The 12,434-nt window shown below is 44.2% G+C and overlaps 1 protein-coding gene across 2 annotated transcripts in view; it reads right to left on the bottom strand.

Annotated features, from left to right (window-relative positions):
* The window catches only part of RAB6A (RAB6A, member RAS oncogene family), a 41,569-nt gene that overhangs the window by 15,161 nt on the left and 13,974 nt on the right, over positions 1-12,434 (bottom strand). For both annotated transcript variants that reach the window (XM_040054732.2, XM_040054731.2), the window contains exon 2: positions 1,207-1,265. In XM_040054732.2, the coding sequence (XP_039910666.1) occupies positions 1,207-1,265 (59 nt within the window). The remainder of the gene's footprint in view (positions 1-1,206; positions 1,266-12,434) is intronic.

Raw genomic sequence — 12,434 nt, 5'->3', positions numbered from 1 at the left:
CTCCAGGGGTTTGGATGAATGGCTCTGACCCAGGTCCATTAACACCCAAACTGGGCAGGCAGCGCTGATGCCTAAATCCAAGCTATCCTGGAAGCCCTTAGGATTTCTCACTGTTTTAAGTGCCACTCAGTGCTTTTGCAATCATTTAATGTATTACATCAGACCCCCCTTCCACGGTGACACCCGTGTGATCCTAAAGCACATAGGCTCAAACCTCCTCGAGGAAAAACTGGGACACAAACTCAATAAGGAAAAGGAGCAGTCCTAAAAGAAAAATACTGTGGTGGGGGGGAAAGTCTCAGCTTAAATAGAAGAAGTGCCTTCAATGTCCATGCAGTTACAGTGGGAGGAATCTGGGAGGATGTTTGCTGCCTTGGGCGCGGTGACGTGTGCTCCAGCCCTCCCACGCTGTGCAAGCGTGGCTCTTCCCACCGTTAGGGAGAACTCCACATCTCCTTTTTCCCAGCAGCAGCAAGAAGAAATTACTGAAGGAGGCAGGAGGGAAATCTCTCAATTCAATGAGATCCTTGGGTAGACACTGAGGAACAGGAGAATCACGTTTTCCCTTTTTTTTTTTTTTTTTTTTTTTTTCCTATTACCTCCTCCTCCCACCCTCCTAAAAAAATCTTCCCAGGCTCCAAGGAACAGATTTTTCTCAGCCTCATGTATCCAGAACATCACCAGCTGTAACCAAGTCATGAAACATGCCCTGCTTGGAGGAGGCACACTTCAGGAAACTGAAGTACTTTTATATCTCACCACATTTTGAGCTCATGCTAAATTCTGGGAGTGGGAAACACCTACTGTTCTCCTGGACTGCACAGTGCTAATTTGCAAAATTGTTTTCAAAACATCCTAAATTTCCTTTTTTCACATTTTGCATTATTTTCCAGATTAGATCTGTGATGGTCTGGTAGAAAATGGTGGGGAAATAAGAAAAACCCTGGCAGACTTAACAACTGCTATTCCCTGGCTGTGCCTTGGGTACTCCTTTAGAACCACAGCTCATCTTGCTGCAAGCAGCAGGTAAAATCCTGGCGTAGAATCCAACCCAGAAGTGCCACTCTGGCAGGTGATTAAAATTTAAGATTTCACAACTGGGAATTCCATGGTCGGTGCCCCAACTCGTCTGGAATGACTTTTCCTGCAATGGAAGACACGGCAGCAGAGGGGTCTTACACAAGACAAAAATATGGATTAATTTACCTGGTAGGTGTTGTCAAAGCTGTCATACATGAACCGGGTGATCAAGGAAGTCTTCCCCACTAGAAGAAGAAAAAAACATACGTTCAAGGACCAATTTCAGAGCAAGATTTAAGCAAGTGATTTAAAAATGGTTTACTGTGGCCAACAGATCCATAGCGTGCACTTCAACTTCCTGCAAGGACAAGAGCAGTTATTTACAATTGTAAAGTCATTTTAATTTCCCTGTATCATTCCCAAGCATCACTCTTAAATATTTATGATTTGAGATGAAAATTAATTTCATTGCTCTGTTTTCTACCATGTCATTCAGTAATTTTAGTTGAACTGAATGAATTTAACAGCCCCTATAACTAACAAGTAGCAACAAAAAGCTCTTCTCATTCATATAACATGAGAATTATTCAATTTAAAACCCCACCATCCACACAACACTTATTTTCTACTCCTCTAAGACCAACACCGCAGCAGAGTTGGGCCAAAGCCTATCTCATACTTTCTAGGCTTTTTCCTTCTCCTACATCTTCACCTGGAGGGATCAGCAAGATGCACAGGAACTGGAACACGTCCAGCTGCCCCATTTTGATGTGTATAAATCCTCTTCATTGTAAGCCAGGTATTTAGGAAGCAACTGAAGTTACTCAGGGCTGCATCACCCCCCAGCATTTTTTCCAACCTTCTTGCAGCTGGAATTTTCCATCTCCCAGTGGCAGAGGAGAGGAACTGTGTGACTTGTGTTGGAACACCAAACACTGCGTGTGCAGATAAAAGAGCGCTCGAGGCAGAGCTTGTGTTCTCCAAGCAATATTCCAAGGATTTTAGTTCTTTGCCAGGGTGACCGTGCAGTGAACACAGGGGTTTAAGGCAAGATGAAGGTCCTTTCCAACCCAAACCACTCTATGATTTGTAGGGTGAGTTTTGGGGGGGGTTGTTTGTTTTAGATTTTAACATAAGAGTGTCACCAAAATCTCCAGGATCCCAATTAAGCAGCATTTTCATCTTCACTTTACTCTGACAAAGGGCTAAACAAACAAGGACCCAACAGACAGCCTCGGAGAGAGGAGATTTTCCCATGTCAAAATCTGAAGTCCCATGTGAATTTTTAACATACTCTGCTCAGGAGGCAGAATCAGGTTTCCCACGAAGTTAAAAAGCTGCCTTCACAAAGGTAGAGCAAATATTCCCTTCACTGAGCAGGTTTTCAGAAGCAGTGCCTCCCAGATGGGAATGGTTCCTGAATCCCTTACTCAGATTTGTCCCATGGATGTGCTGAGCAGCTCGAGCTGGTGCAGGACAAACAGCCATGAGCTGCTGTGAGGGGAGGAGGGATTCACTCCAGACCCAGTGACAATCCTCAGGGGACACAGACAAGCAAACCCAATCCCTTCCCACTGCAGCACGGGCTGAATCCCAGGAATTGATCTGCAGCATCACAAACAAGCTGCTTTTCCTCACGTGGCCACTGATGCAAACAGCCCCATTTAATTCTTCACGGGTCCAATCTCACCCAGGAAATTATTTGCTTTGGTAACTGATAACCCCTGAAGGACAATGAAGTGTTCCTGAAAATTTCTCCCTTCGGAGTGACACGTCTTGGATGGGATCTGTCCACAAATCATAAAATATGAAAATGTTCTGTTTATTCCTGGAGCCTCCCTACCTTACCTTCACTCATTTCACAAAAAGAGGGGGGAAATGAGGTACTGCTTGTCTTGTTTATATTTAAATATCTGCTTCAACCAACATTTGGAGAGGGCATCCTAATGGACTTGAGTTCCAAGACATTTCTTCTCTGAACAGACCCAGGTTTATGTTGACAGGCACCAGATCAAGATGGTATAACACCAACTGCTCACAGTTTTAATTCTATGAATACTGAGGCATTGCCATTCCTCCTTTTAAAAAACCCAGAGTGACTCCTTTTAGAAATCCTGGCAGGAACGAAAGCCCGCAGTTCCCACTGTATCTCGAATTTCTGTTCCGCTTTGCCGGCCGTATGTTTCTCCAATTCCCAGAAGGCATTAATTGGGAGCGATTGCAAGCAAGGGAGAGGACAGATTCAGAATTCAAATTCATCTTGGAAAATGCCAAAATGACCTCAAGAGGCAAATGAAGCTCAGCAGGGAGAAGCAGAAGAAGGTAATACACGGAGACAAGAACAACCAGCTGCTCAAAATCCAGATGGGAAATAACTGGATAAGTAATCCGGGGGTGGTAGCCTAAGGAACAGATAAGACACTCAAGACTCCAGCTTTGTTTCATTAAGATGCTGGTTTGGGTTTTTCTTTTTTTAATCTAGTGAGTTAATTTAATATCTTGGAAAAATTTCCACACACTAATGCTGTCCAGGGCAGCATTAGTCAGCAATGCAATATCCTTTAGGCCAAAATATTCCTGGTATGCTGCTGGAACAACTCCAAGAAAAAGGTCAGTATCTCATCCTTGGAGTGACAGAGCTGGGGGAGGAAATGCTGGGAATGGGGTTTGCTTTGACTGGACACACTGACAGCTGTGCTACAGGAAGCGAGGGAAAATCTCAAACAATTCAGGAGCAGAGAAGGAATTATTTGTCAAAAAACCAGGCAGTTTGCAGAGTTCACAGCAAGCAGTTGAAAGGTGAGGGGCAGAAGTGACTGACTGCTCAGAAAAAGTTGCCTCCAGCCACTTTCCCCTCTGTAGCTCAAGATCTAACAGCTAAAAGCTGAGTCCAACCACAATCCGAGCAGGAAGGGCATAGAAACGGGAATTTGAGGCAATTAAACTTCAAAATAACTTATTCAGCTGGGCAGTGGATTCTCCTCCCTTCCTTGGCATGCAGAGTTGTCAGATGCCATTCCACTCTAGGAATTTATATCCAAGGCATCCAAGAGAATCTTTTGAAGAGAAGGGAAGCCAAGTAAATAAGTGATTAACCAAAGAAACCATTTGCTTCAACACCGAACCTGAACATCAGCTCTGGACATTTTTCTGTCATTAAGTGGCTGAAAAATGGCTTCACCAGATGAGTTCTTGGCTCCTTCCAACTTTCCATCCAACAAAAACTCCACATCAAACAACTCCTAATCACACAGTTGTACCTCAGACACCATTGCTTAGGTGATTGCTCTGATTATAACATCCTAGAAGGTTTTGGGTTGGAAAGGACCTTGAAGACCAGCTCATTCCAACCCGTGCCATGGCAGGGACACCTTCCACTATTCCAGCTTGCTCCATGTCCTGTCCAACCTGGCCTTGGACACTGCCAGGGATCCAGGGGCAGCCACAGCTACTCCGGGCACCCTGTGCCAGGGCATCCCCAACCTCTCAGGGAACAATTCCTGCCCAATATCCCATCCCATCTGGCAGTGGGAAGCCATTCCCTGTGTCTGTCCCTGCATCCCTTGTCCCCAGTCCCTCTCCAGCTCTCCTGGAGCCCCTTCAGGCCCTGCAAGGGCTCTGAGCTCTCCCTGGAGCCTTCTCCTCTCCAGCTGAGCACCCCCAGCTCTCCCAGCCTGGCTCCAGAGCAGAGGGGCTCCAGCCCCCAGAGCACCTTCCATCATCTGATTATCCATGTTCACTACACTTCTGAAGGGGTCCAGCTCCAAAAGGAACTTTTAAGCTCAGATCTGATTTGTTCGGATGGTTTTTTTTTCAGCTGGATCAGTTCTTGAAGAATCTGGACCTGGTGCCTCCCATCATCAACTGGCTGTCCACCCCATCCACAGGAGTTCTGGAATGCTGCAGTGTTTTCATATGTTCTGGGACGAGAAGAAGTTGGCTGTTCTGAGATATAAAATCAAGAAACTCCTAAAAGGAAAGGTTTGATCACTGGTTCAGCACAGAAACCAGCAGATGTCCAAACACCAACACCCTCCTGAATCGTGGCAGCAAACAGGCAAATGCCCAAACACGATCAAGCTGAAAGATGGGAAGTTGTGAAGTTCCTATCAGTGGAATTGCCATGAACCAGGAGGGGCTAAATTCCAAGCCTTCAGCCCATCAAGTCACCCTGATCGATCCCCTTTGTCTGGAGCCTTGAGCCCCTGCCTGGCAGGGATTTCACAGCGAGAATTCAGCTGCAAGATGGAATCAATACGCTGATCTCGTGCTTCCAGCTGCTTTGATCCGACAGCGGCCGCTGGAGAGATTCCAAGGTCGTTCCATCTGATGCTTGCAGGCTGCTTTTCCCTGCTCCTGGGGAGATTCGTGTGTCCAGCAGCAGCCCCCAGCACTGACACTGATGAATGGTGGGCTCCCGCAGCTCCCGGTGCCGGGCGCTCTAACGAGGCACTGGGGAGGAGGGCACAGAGCCATTAGGTAATGCCAATCACCTCCCTGCCAGCACGGGATTAGAAGGTCATTTGTTGCCAGAGTCTGCAAAGGGCTCAGGCACCAGCCAGGAGTGACCTGCGAGGAAGAGTAATTGGGATTGTGCCACTTGGACTGTGTGATGCACGAGGAGCAGCTCTGACATCCCCCTCTCATTTTCTCAGGCACATCATACTAGAGATTCACATCTTGTCCAAGGGTTCTTCTGGAGAAGTCACATTTAAATCACTGACTTCATCCTAGTGGTTGTTTAGAACTCATCAGCAATCAGGAAAAAAAAAAACCAAGAAATATCTTGAAAGCAAAGTAACCTTAAGAGTAATCAACACATCCAGCCTATTCAACTGGAAAACTGCACTTGGCCTCTCCCAGCTCTCAGAAGCAGGCCTGGCTAAAAGATCCAACCTGCTGAAAGCCTGAGATAAAGGGAGAAGGACAAGGAAAGCCTTCTCCTCACATAAGCAGATATGTCACAGTGTAATCCCAAAATTTCACTTGCCCTTTGCATGATTCCTTTCAGATTTGATAGAAGGATAAACCCCAGTGACACTATAGCTTTCTCTCATAGATAAGCTCATCTCAAAATCTTCACTGGAATTGTTTTGTTGGTGAAAAAAAAAAAAAAAAAAAAACAATGCAAGGCACCAAAAGGATAAGCATTGCTAAGAACAATATATTGAATTATGAATGCCTCAAAACCATTTTTAGATTGGTGTTTAAAAAGAAGCCCCAAAAGGAAGATGCACAGAGTTAGCTTTAAATGGTCTGTATGAGCCAGGAAGAGTATTTTTAGGTATGCCATTCCCAGCACTGGAAACAGAAATGCTGTAATGAAGTGATTAAAGCAGCTTCTCTGGAATATAATAAAAACATCCCCTATCCTCCTCTGCTGTTCGCTGTCAAACAATTGAAATTTCACCTGGTTCCCTCAAAGCAAGAAACAAAACTCCTTCATTATCCAAAGGCACTGACAGAGCCAGCAGACTGTATTCATCCAAGTAATTCTCAGCCAGGTGAAGTTTGTCTCAGTCACAGTGAGGAACTCTGAGGATGGAATCCAGTCTAGTCCCAGGGAGCAGAGGCAAAAGCCACAGTTGAGGAGGTCTCATCTCCTTGCTCTAATTAAAGGATTCTTTTTTTAAGCCTGATTTTTTTTTTCCCTATTGATTCCACTCTTGCTCTATTGTCAAACCTATTTTTCTGCCATTTCTTTCCTGATGGGAGATGAGATCAGACAAAAGGACCACCTGAGTCAATTCCTTACAGCTTTAAGTCCTCAATAATTTTTTTTAAAAAATCAAGAAAAAAATAAAATTAGTAGAAAGCCTGCAAAGTATAAGGCTTCTTGAAATCCATGCATGGACCCCTCGAAGTAGTATAAACAAAACGGTTCAAACAAGCCCTTTTAAGATAATTTATTCCCAGTCTCGTTAAAGATCTAGGTTATAAATCATACTGTAGTCCTGTTATACAGATGTACTTCATTAAGAACGAATTTAAGATTCTGTTTAGGAAGCTAATGTAAAATATCCAGAGAGTTAGAGGGAAACAAGACCCAGAAAAACATGGAACCATTTAGGTTTGTTTTGTATCATTCTTGGAGGTCAAAAGATGCTCCATCATTTTCAACCTTAAATATATTTCACTCCATTCCTCCCAGAGAACAACTCACCTTGATTTTAGCTGCTTCTGAGTTTGATACTCATTCCAAGCAGAACAAACAATGGCCTGGAGCTTGTGGCAGAGATCAAACGTGGAGATCAGACAGCGGAAATTAAAGCACCTACAGCGAATCCGCCGGCTCAGAGCACAGGGAGCACCCTCTGAACACAAAGTCCCCTCAACACAATTCCAACAGTTTTATTCCTTCTATTTTATTGGCAACTCCTCTGACAAAGGATATTTGCAGCTGCATTGCTTCCCACAGAACCACAGGCCAGTGAGGCGCCGCACACAACGTGCTGATGCCAAATATTGGTATTTAGGTATCCCTTTGGCAGTTCAGGACACATTTTGGTCCACAAGGGTACTTTTAAAATGCAAGAAAATAAATCATAGACTCGCAGAACCATTTTGGTTGGGAAAGCCCTCCAAGATCATGAAGTCCAATCATTCCTCCAGTACTCCCAAGAACATCGCTAACCCACGGATCCAAGTGCTGCATCCACAGGGCTTTGAATCCCACCAGCAATGGGGATGCAGCAGCTCTCACAGGGCTACAAACAACACCCACGTGGCAAACCTCAGCCCCAAAATAAGCCAAAGCCCTCCAAGAACTTACACACAGACTGCAGAACCTCCTCCAACCTGCTCTGAACCTCCTCCAATGAAAAACAGCCACAAACTGCTGGCAGCAGTTTGTCCATGACTGTAGAGGAAAGGAGGACAGACAGAAGAGCAACCACCTCCAAAAGGGTTTTTTTTGCAGTTTATTTGTGGAGGTTTTATGGCATTCTACCTCGAAAAGGAACTCTAGAAAGGCAGACACAATCAATAACAATGTCAAACAACTGCAGCTGGCCTTTTTAGACCAATGAATCCCTGCCAATCCTTCATTTCTTTTCAGGTCACCACCACAACAAAGCTTTTATTTTGCCTTTTAATTAAAAGCACTATTGAAAACAGTTTGATATAGTGCTGGATCAATTACTTTGGCTTCAGGCATTGCTGGCAGCCTGGAGCTCTCAATTTGAGAATTGCTGGCCTGGACCCACAGGGCAGAGGAGGAAACACACAGAAATTCAGGGACCGGCAGTGGAGGATTCCCATAGTCCAATTCCATTCTCAGAATGGCCCATTCGACCTTGGTGAACTGCAGGGAAAGGTGGACTTGGCCTTTTCCTATTTTCCACGGATTAAGGTCCTTCCAACCTCAACCATTCTACGATTCTGTGATTCACGGGAGAGTGTTGAGCCTCTTGAAATTAATTTTTTTTTTTAAACCCAGGATTTAACCCCTTTCCAGATGATCAGTAATAGCACTGTCCCAGTGCTCTACACAAAATGAGGATGAATTTAATGAGATGCAACATGTGATCAATGAACCAGTGGAATGACCAAATTGGCCTCTTTCCCCTGCCCTCTATACACAGCCCTGAGTATTTTAAAATACTGAGAGATCCTGAACAAAAAGTTGATTATTTGCCCATTGTGAATTCAATTCCCTTCGTCCTTACAAAGATTCTATCTGGACTGGACTTTTCCAGGCAAGATGAGACATTTTTATTAGGGCTGAAGGTGGAGCGATGACTTTTACTCATTTAATGAAGCAAGAAACAGCACGGCCAGGATTTTGCTGCTGCTGAGGGAATTTCCATTTTCCTTTTACCCTGTGACAATCGGGTGCCTTGAACTTCGGTCGGCTCTTTGTGATGGGAGAATTTCTGATCAAAACCTTTTTTAAAGCCTTAACATCCCAGCAATTCCCAGCAACTTCCCAAAGCAGAAAGTGTGACATCAGCCTTTAGCTCCCCAGCCAGCCTTCAGCACTGGTAAAAAAAGCTGCTCTTAGCAAACTGGAACAGACCCTAAGCCAGGGATAGGAGCCTAAATGGATGGTGGGAAGTGTACATGAATATTTATGAGTGTCTGGTGCAGAGCAGCAGGAAGGGAAGCATGGAATGGAGTGAACTGACATGATGTAACAGGGAATAACAAGGAATGACACCTACCCAGCAGATGAACACACAGAAAGCTGTTCTGGGAATGGCTGGGATCATCTGCAGCTTGTTCCCATGTGCTGCAAGAACAGGGATACAAAGGAAAGAGCCAGGACCTTTGCACAGGAGCACCATTTTAAACTCTAAGGATGTGGAAAAATGTTGCCGTGACCCTGCATTTCACGTGCTTTTTCTTCCCAAGACAGAGGGTAGAACTTGATTTTCCTAAGAGTTGCACCAAAAAGTATCTGCTCTGTTTGCTACAGCCCCAGGAAATCAGGGCAGGGCAGCTCCTCAAGGCTCAGGGAAATGTCCTCAAAGAGCACCAGAGCTGTTTGTCACTCAGGAGGCTCAGCCCTTCTCCCTGGCCACCACCAAAGGTTCATTTGTAACAGCTTCTAAAAGAAATCCGTAATACTCACTTCAAGCCATGCCAAAAATTAAGTTTCACACACATTTGGCATTGTGTTTAAAGACCTGCCCTTGCTACCGAGAAGCAAATAGGAAACAGAATTTTGTTGCAACCCAGTTGTCATCAGAGCAAAGGGGTTTTAGTTCCAGTCAATCTCTCTGGGCAATAATCCATAGAAACAAGAGTTTTCATGCCTGCCCCTCCCTGTCAGACATTTCCATCATTTACAAAAGGGGACCAATTACTCCCTTACCTACAACAACCAGTAATCAAATGATTAACACTTCAGTAACTGCCTTATAAAAAAGATGATTATGAAAATATGCGTTAGCCTGAAAAGCTCATTAATTCTCATTCATTCTTCTCTTTGGGCACCTCAGAGCACATTCACAGTGTTGTTTTCCACAATAATTCATCCAAGACAGAAGGAAATGGAGGCTGATGCACTTTTCTGACCTAGAAAGTGTTTCTTCCCAGGGTGTTGCTGACAGCAGTGTCCAGCAAAGGCTGTAACTCCACTCCCCAGCTTTTTAGTCAAATTCAATACTATGCAGAAATCAAGGATTTATTTTCTTTCTTTCCAAGAGATGCTTTTCAAAATCTACCAGCTCAAGGCCGGTTCATGTCTTAAATCTGAAGCTCCCAGCCCTGCTTTAGATTAGATTTAGATTTACATCTGGATAGAGACAAATACTTGGGATTAAATCTAGCTGAACATTAGTCTCTGTAACTAGGAATGCAGAGCTAGTTAAAGTTACTAAAAACCTGCTCTCTTTTTCTGTAAATGAGGAAGTTTTCATTTTATTCCTAATCTTGCAGTATACATTTTCCTGGCCAAATTCCTGCTGCACACAACCGCAGTTCACTTCAAATATTTGGAGATAATATCATGGAATGGGTTGGGTTAGAAAAGACCCTTAAAGATCATCCTGTCCGAGCTCCCTGCTGTGGTGTTCACTCTAAACAGCTCAGGTGAAACTTCCCTTCTTCAAGGGAACCCAAACCTGTTTCTGCCACTGCAAAAGATGTCAGCAGACAGTGACAAGCGTCTCGTTCCCTATGGTCACATCTCACCTGAAGATTCCTCCTCCCACTCAGCTGAGCTGGCTCACTGGTATTTACTGGTCCATCTCCAGTGGACAAGAAATTGCCTCTAACAGGCAGAGCAGCAATTCTCCCAAAGGATCCTTCCTTTTACACAACCATTCCCAGGCACGCTATGTAAAAACCCAGGAGGGCTTTTCAGCTGACAGCTACACATTGAAGGACAACCAGAAAAAGCCTGCTCTGCCACTGATCCAAGTATTCAGTGCCATATGGATGTGTTTTATGTAGTCCCTGGGCATTTTAAAACCAGCCAGAGAAGCAAAGAATTGTCACTTGTATTTAAAGCTCAGCAGTAGCTAAAGGGAAATGAAGAGGCAGAAGAGAGTATTTTCTATTATCCATCTTTTTCTAAGGCAACATCAGCCTGCTCGCTGTCTACAGGCAATTTAGAATGCTGTTTTATTTAGCACTACACTTTTTTTCTTGAGGGAGATGCCAGTTAGTTTTACCTGGTATCTGTATTTCTCAGAAATAAACTAAGGCACAAGTTAAGACTGATCATGACTGGCCCCAAGGTAGAAAGCACAGCCTGGACACACAAAGCTGGGAAAAGCTCCCCTTTGCATTTTGGGATGTGAAAGGATCACACAGATCAACAAAAATGTGTGGAGACTCATTACAAGTTTAATGGCAAACTCAGAACTCCTTCCCACTAAGCCAATCCTAATCGGCACTGGCAGAGTTGATAAAAGTAGAACAATATCCATGATTATTAATGCACAGGCAAGATTTCCTTTGGGATCCGCACCAAGCCTTGTGACAGGGACAGAAATACCCAGTGATAAATAGCTTCATTAACTCTTGTGGGTTTTGTCAGTAATTAGCTTGACTCTTCCTCCCAAAATGGGAAATAAATGAAAGAGCACAACACAAACAAATCTTGCTCTGTTTGCTCAGTCACAGCCACAAAGAAATGAAACTGTGAAAACGGGTCAGCCTCTGGTTCTATCTCAAAATCACACTTTGGAGCTTCTTTAAACAACGAAGGTGCACACGGAAAAGTTTTCGCATAAAAATTGGGGTGTTTTTTACCACCCCATTGTAGAAAAGAATAAACAAGAGTCAACCCCTCACTGCTGAACAGGAAGGAGCAGATCTATTAAATATAGTAATTCAATTACTCTGCCAGTATAGGAAAATAAAAATCCATGGAAATGTTACCTCCTAAGCACAGCTATAAAAATTCATTTTAAAATCTGCACCTTATGTTCTAGAGATGAAACCTCTTGTCTGGTTTTCTGCAGAGGAATTCCAAGCCAAGCCTGAAACAAAACCAGCGCTGTTTTCACAGTTTGAAAGGTTTCTAAAAGCAACAGAGCCAAAAGGAGTGTCACAAGCGGAAGACCTCCAGGCAATCCCAGTTCTCCTCCCCCAGGATAACACCAAGCCTCTGGGAAGTGACACAATGCCACGTGAGGAGCCAGACTCCCAGTTTTCTGTTGGAGGAACAGCTGTCATCTCCCCTGTTCAGAGCGCTGAATCCCCCATCATTTTGTACGGAAGGGACAAATATTCTAATTAAATATGGCTGAAGGTAACTGAGGTCTGCAGAAGTTAAGTCCTGCCCATTTCTGAATGCTGGGTGGGTTTTTAAAATTTAACTTAGGTTATTAACTGGTGTGGAAGCCAGAAACTGTCCTCAACTTCCTACAGCCAAGCAAAGTAGAAGTTTTGGCTGGGAGGAAGAGCCTTGGAATCCTGTGAAGAGCTGAAACCAAAATGCTGCAATGGGGTAAATGAAACAT

This window comes from Hirundo rustica, chromosome 2, assembly GCF_015227805.2.
Source record: "Hirundo rustica isolate bHirRus1 chromosome 2, bHirRus1.pri.v3, whole genome shotgun sequence".
NCBI lineage: Eukaryota > Metazoa > Chordata > Aves > Passeriformes > Hirundinidae > Hirundo > Hirundo rustica.
Note: the sequence above shows the minus strand (reverse complement) of the source record. Positions and strands in the feature narration are given on the sequence as shown.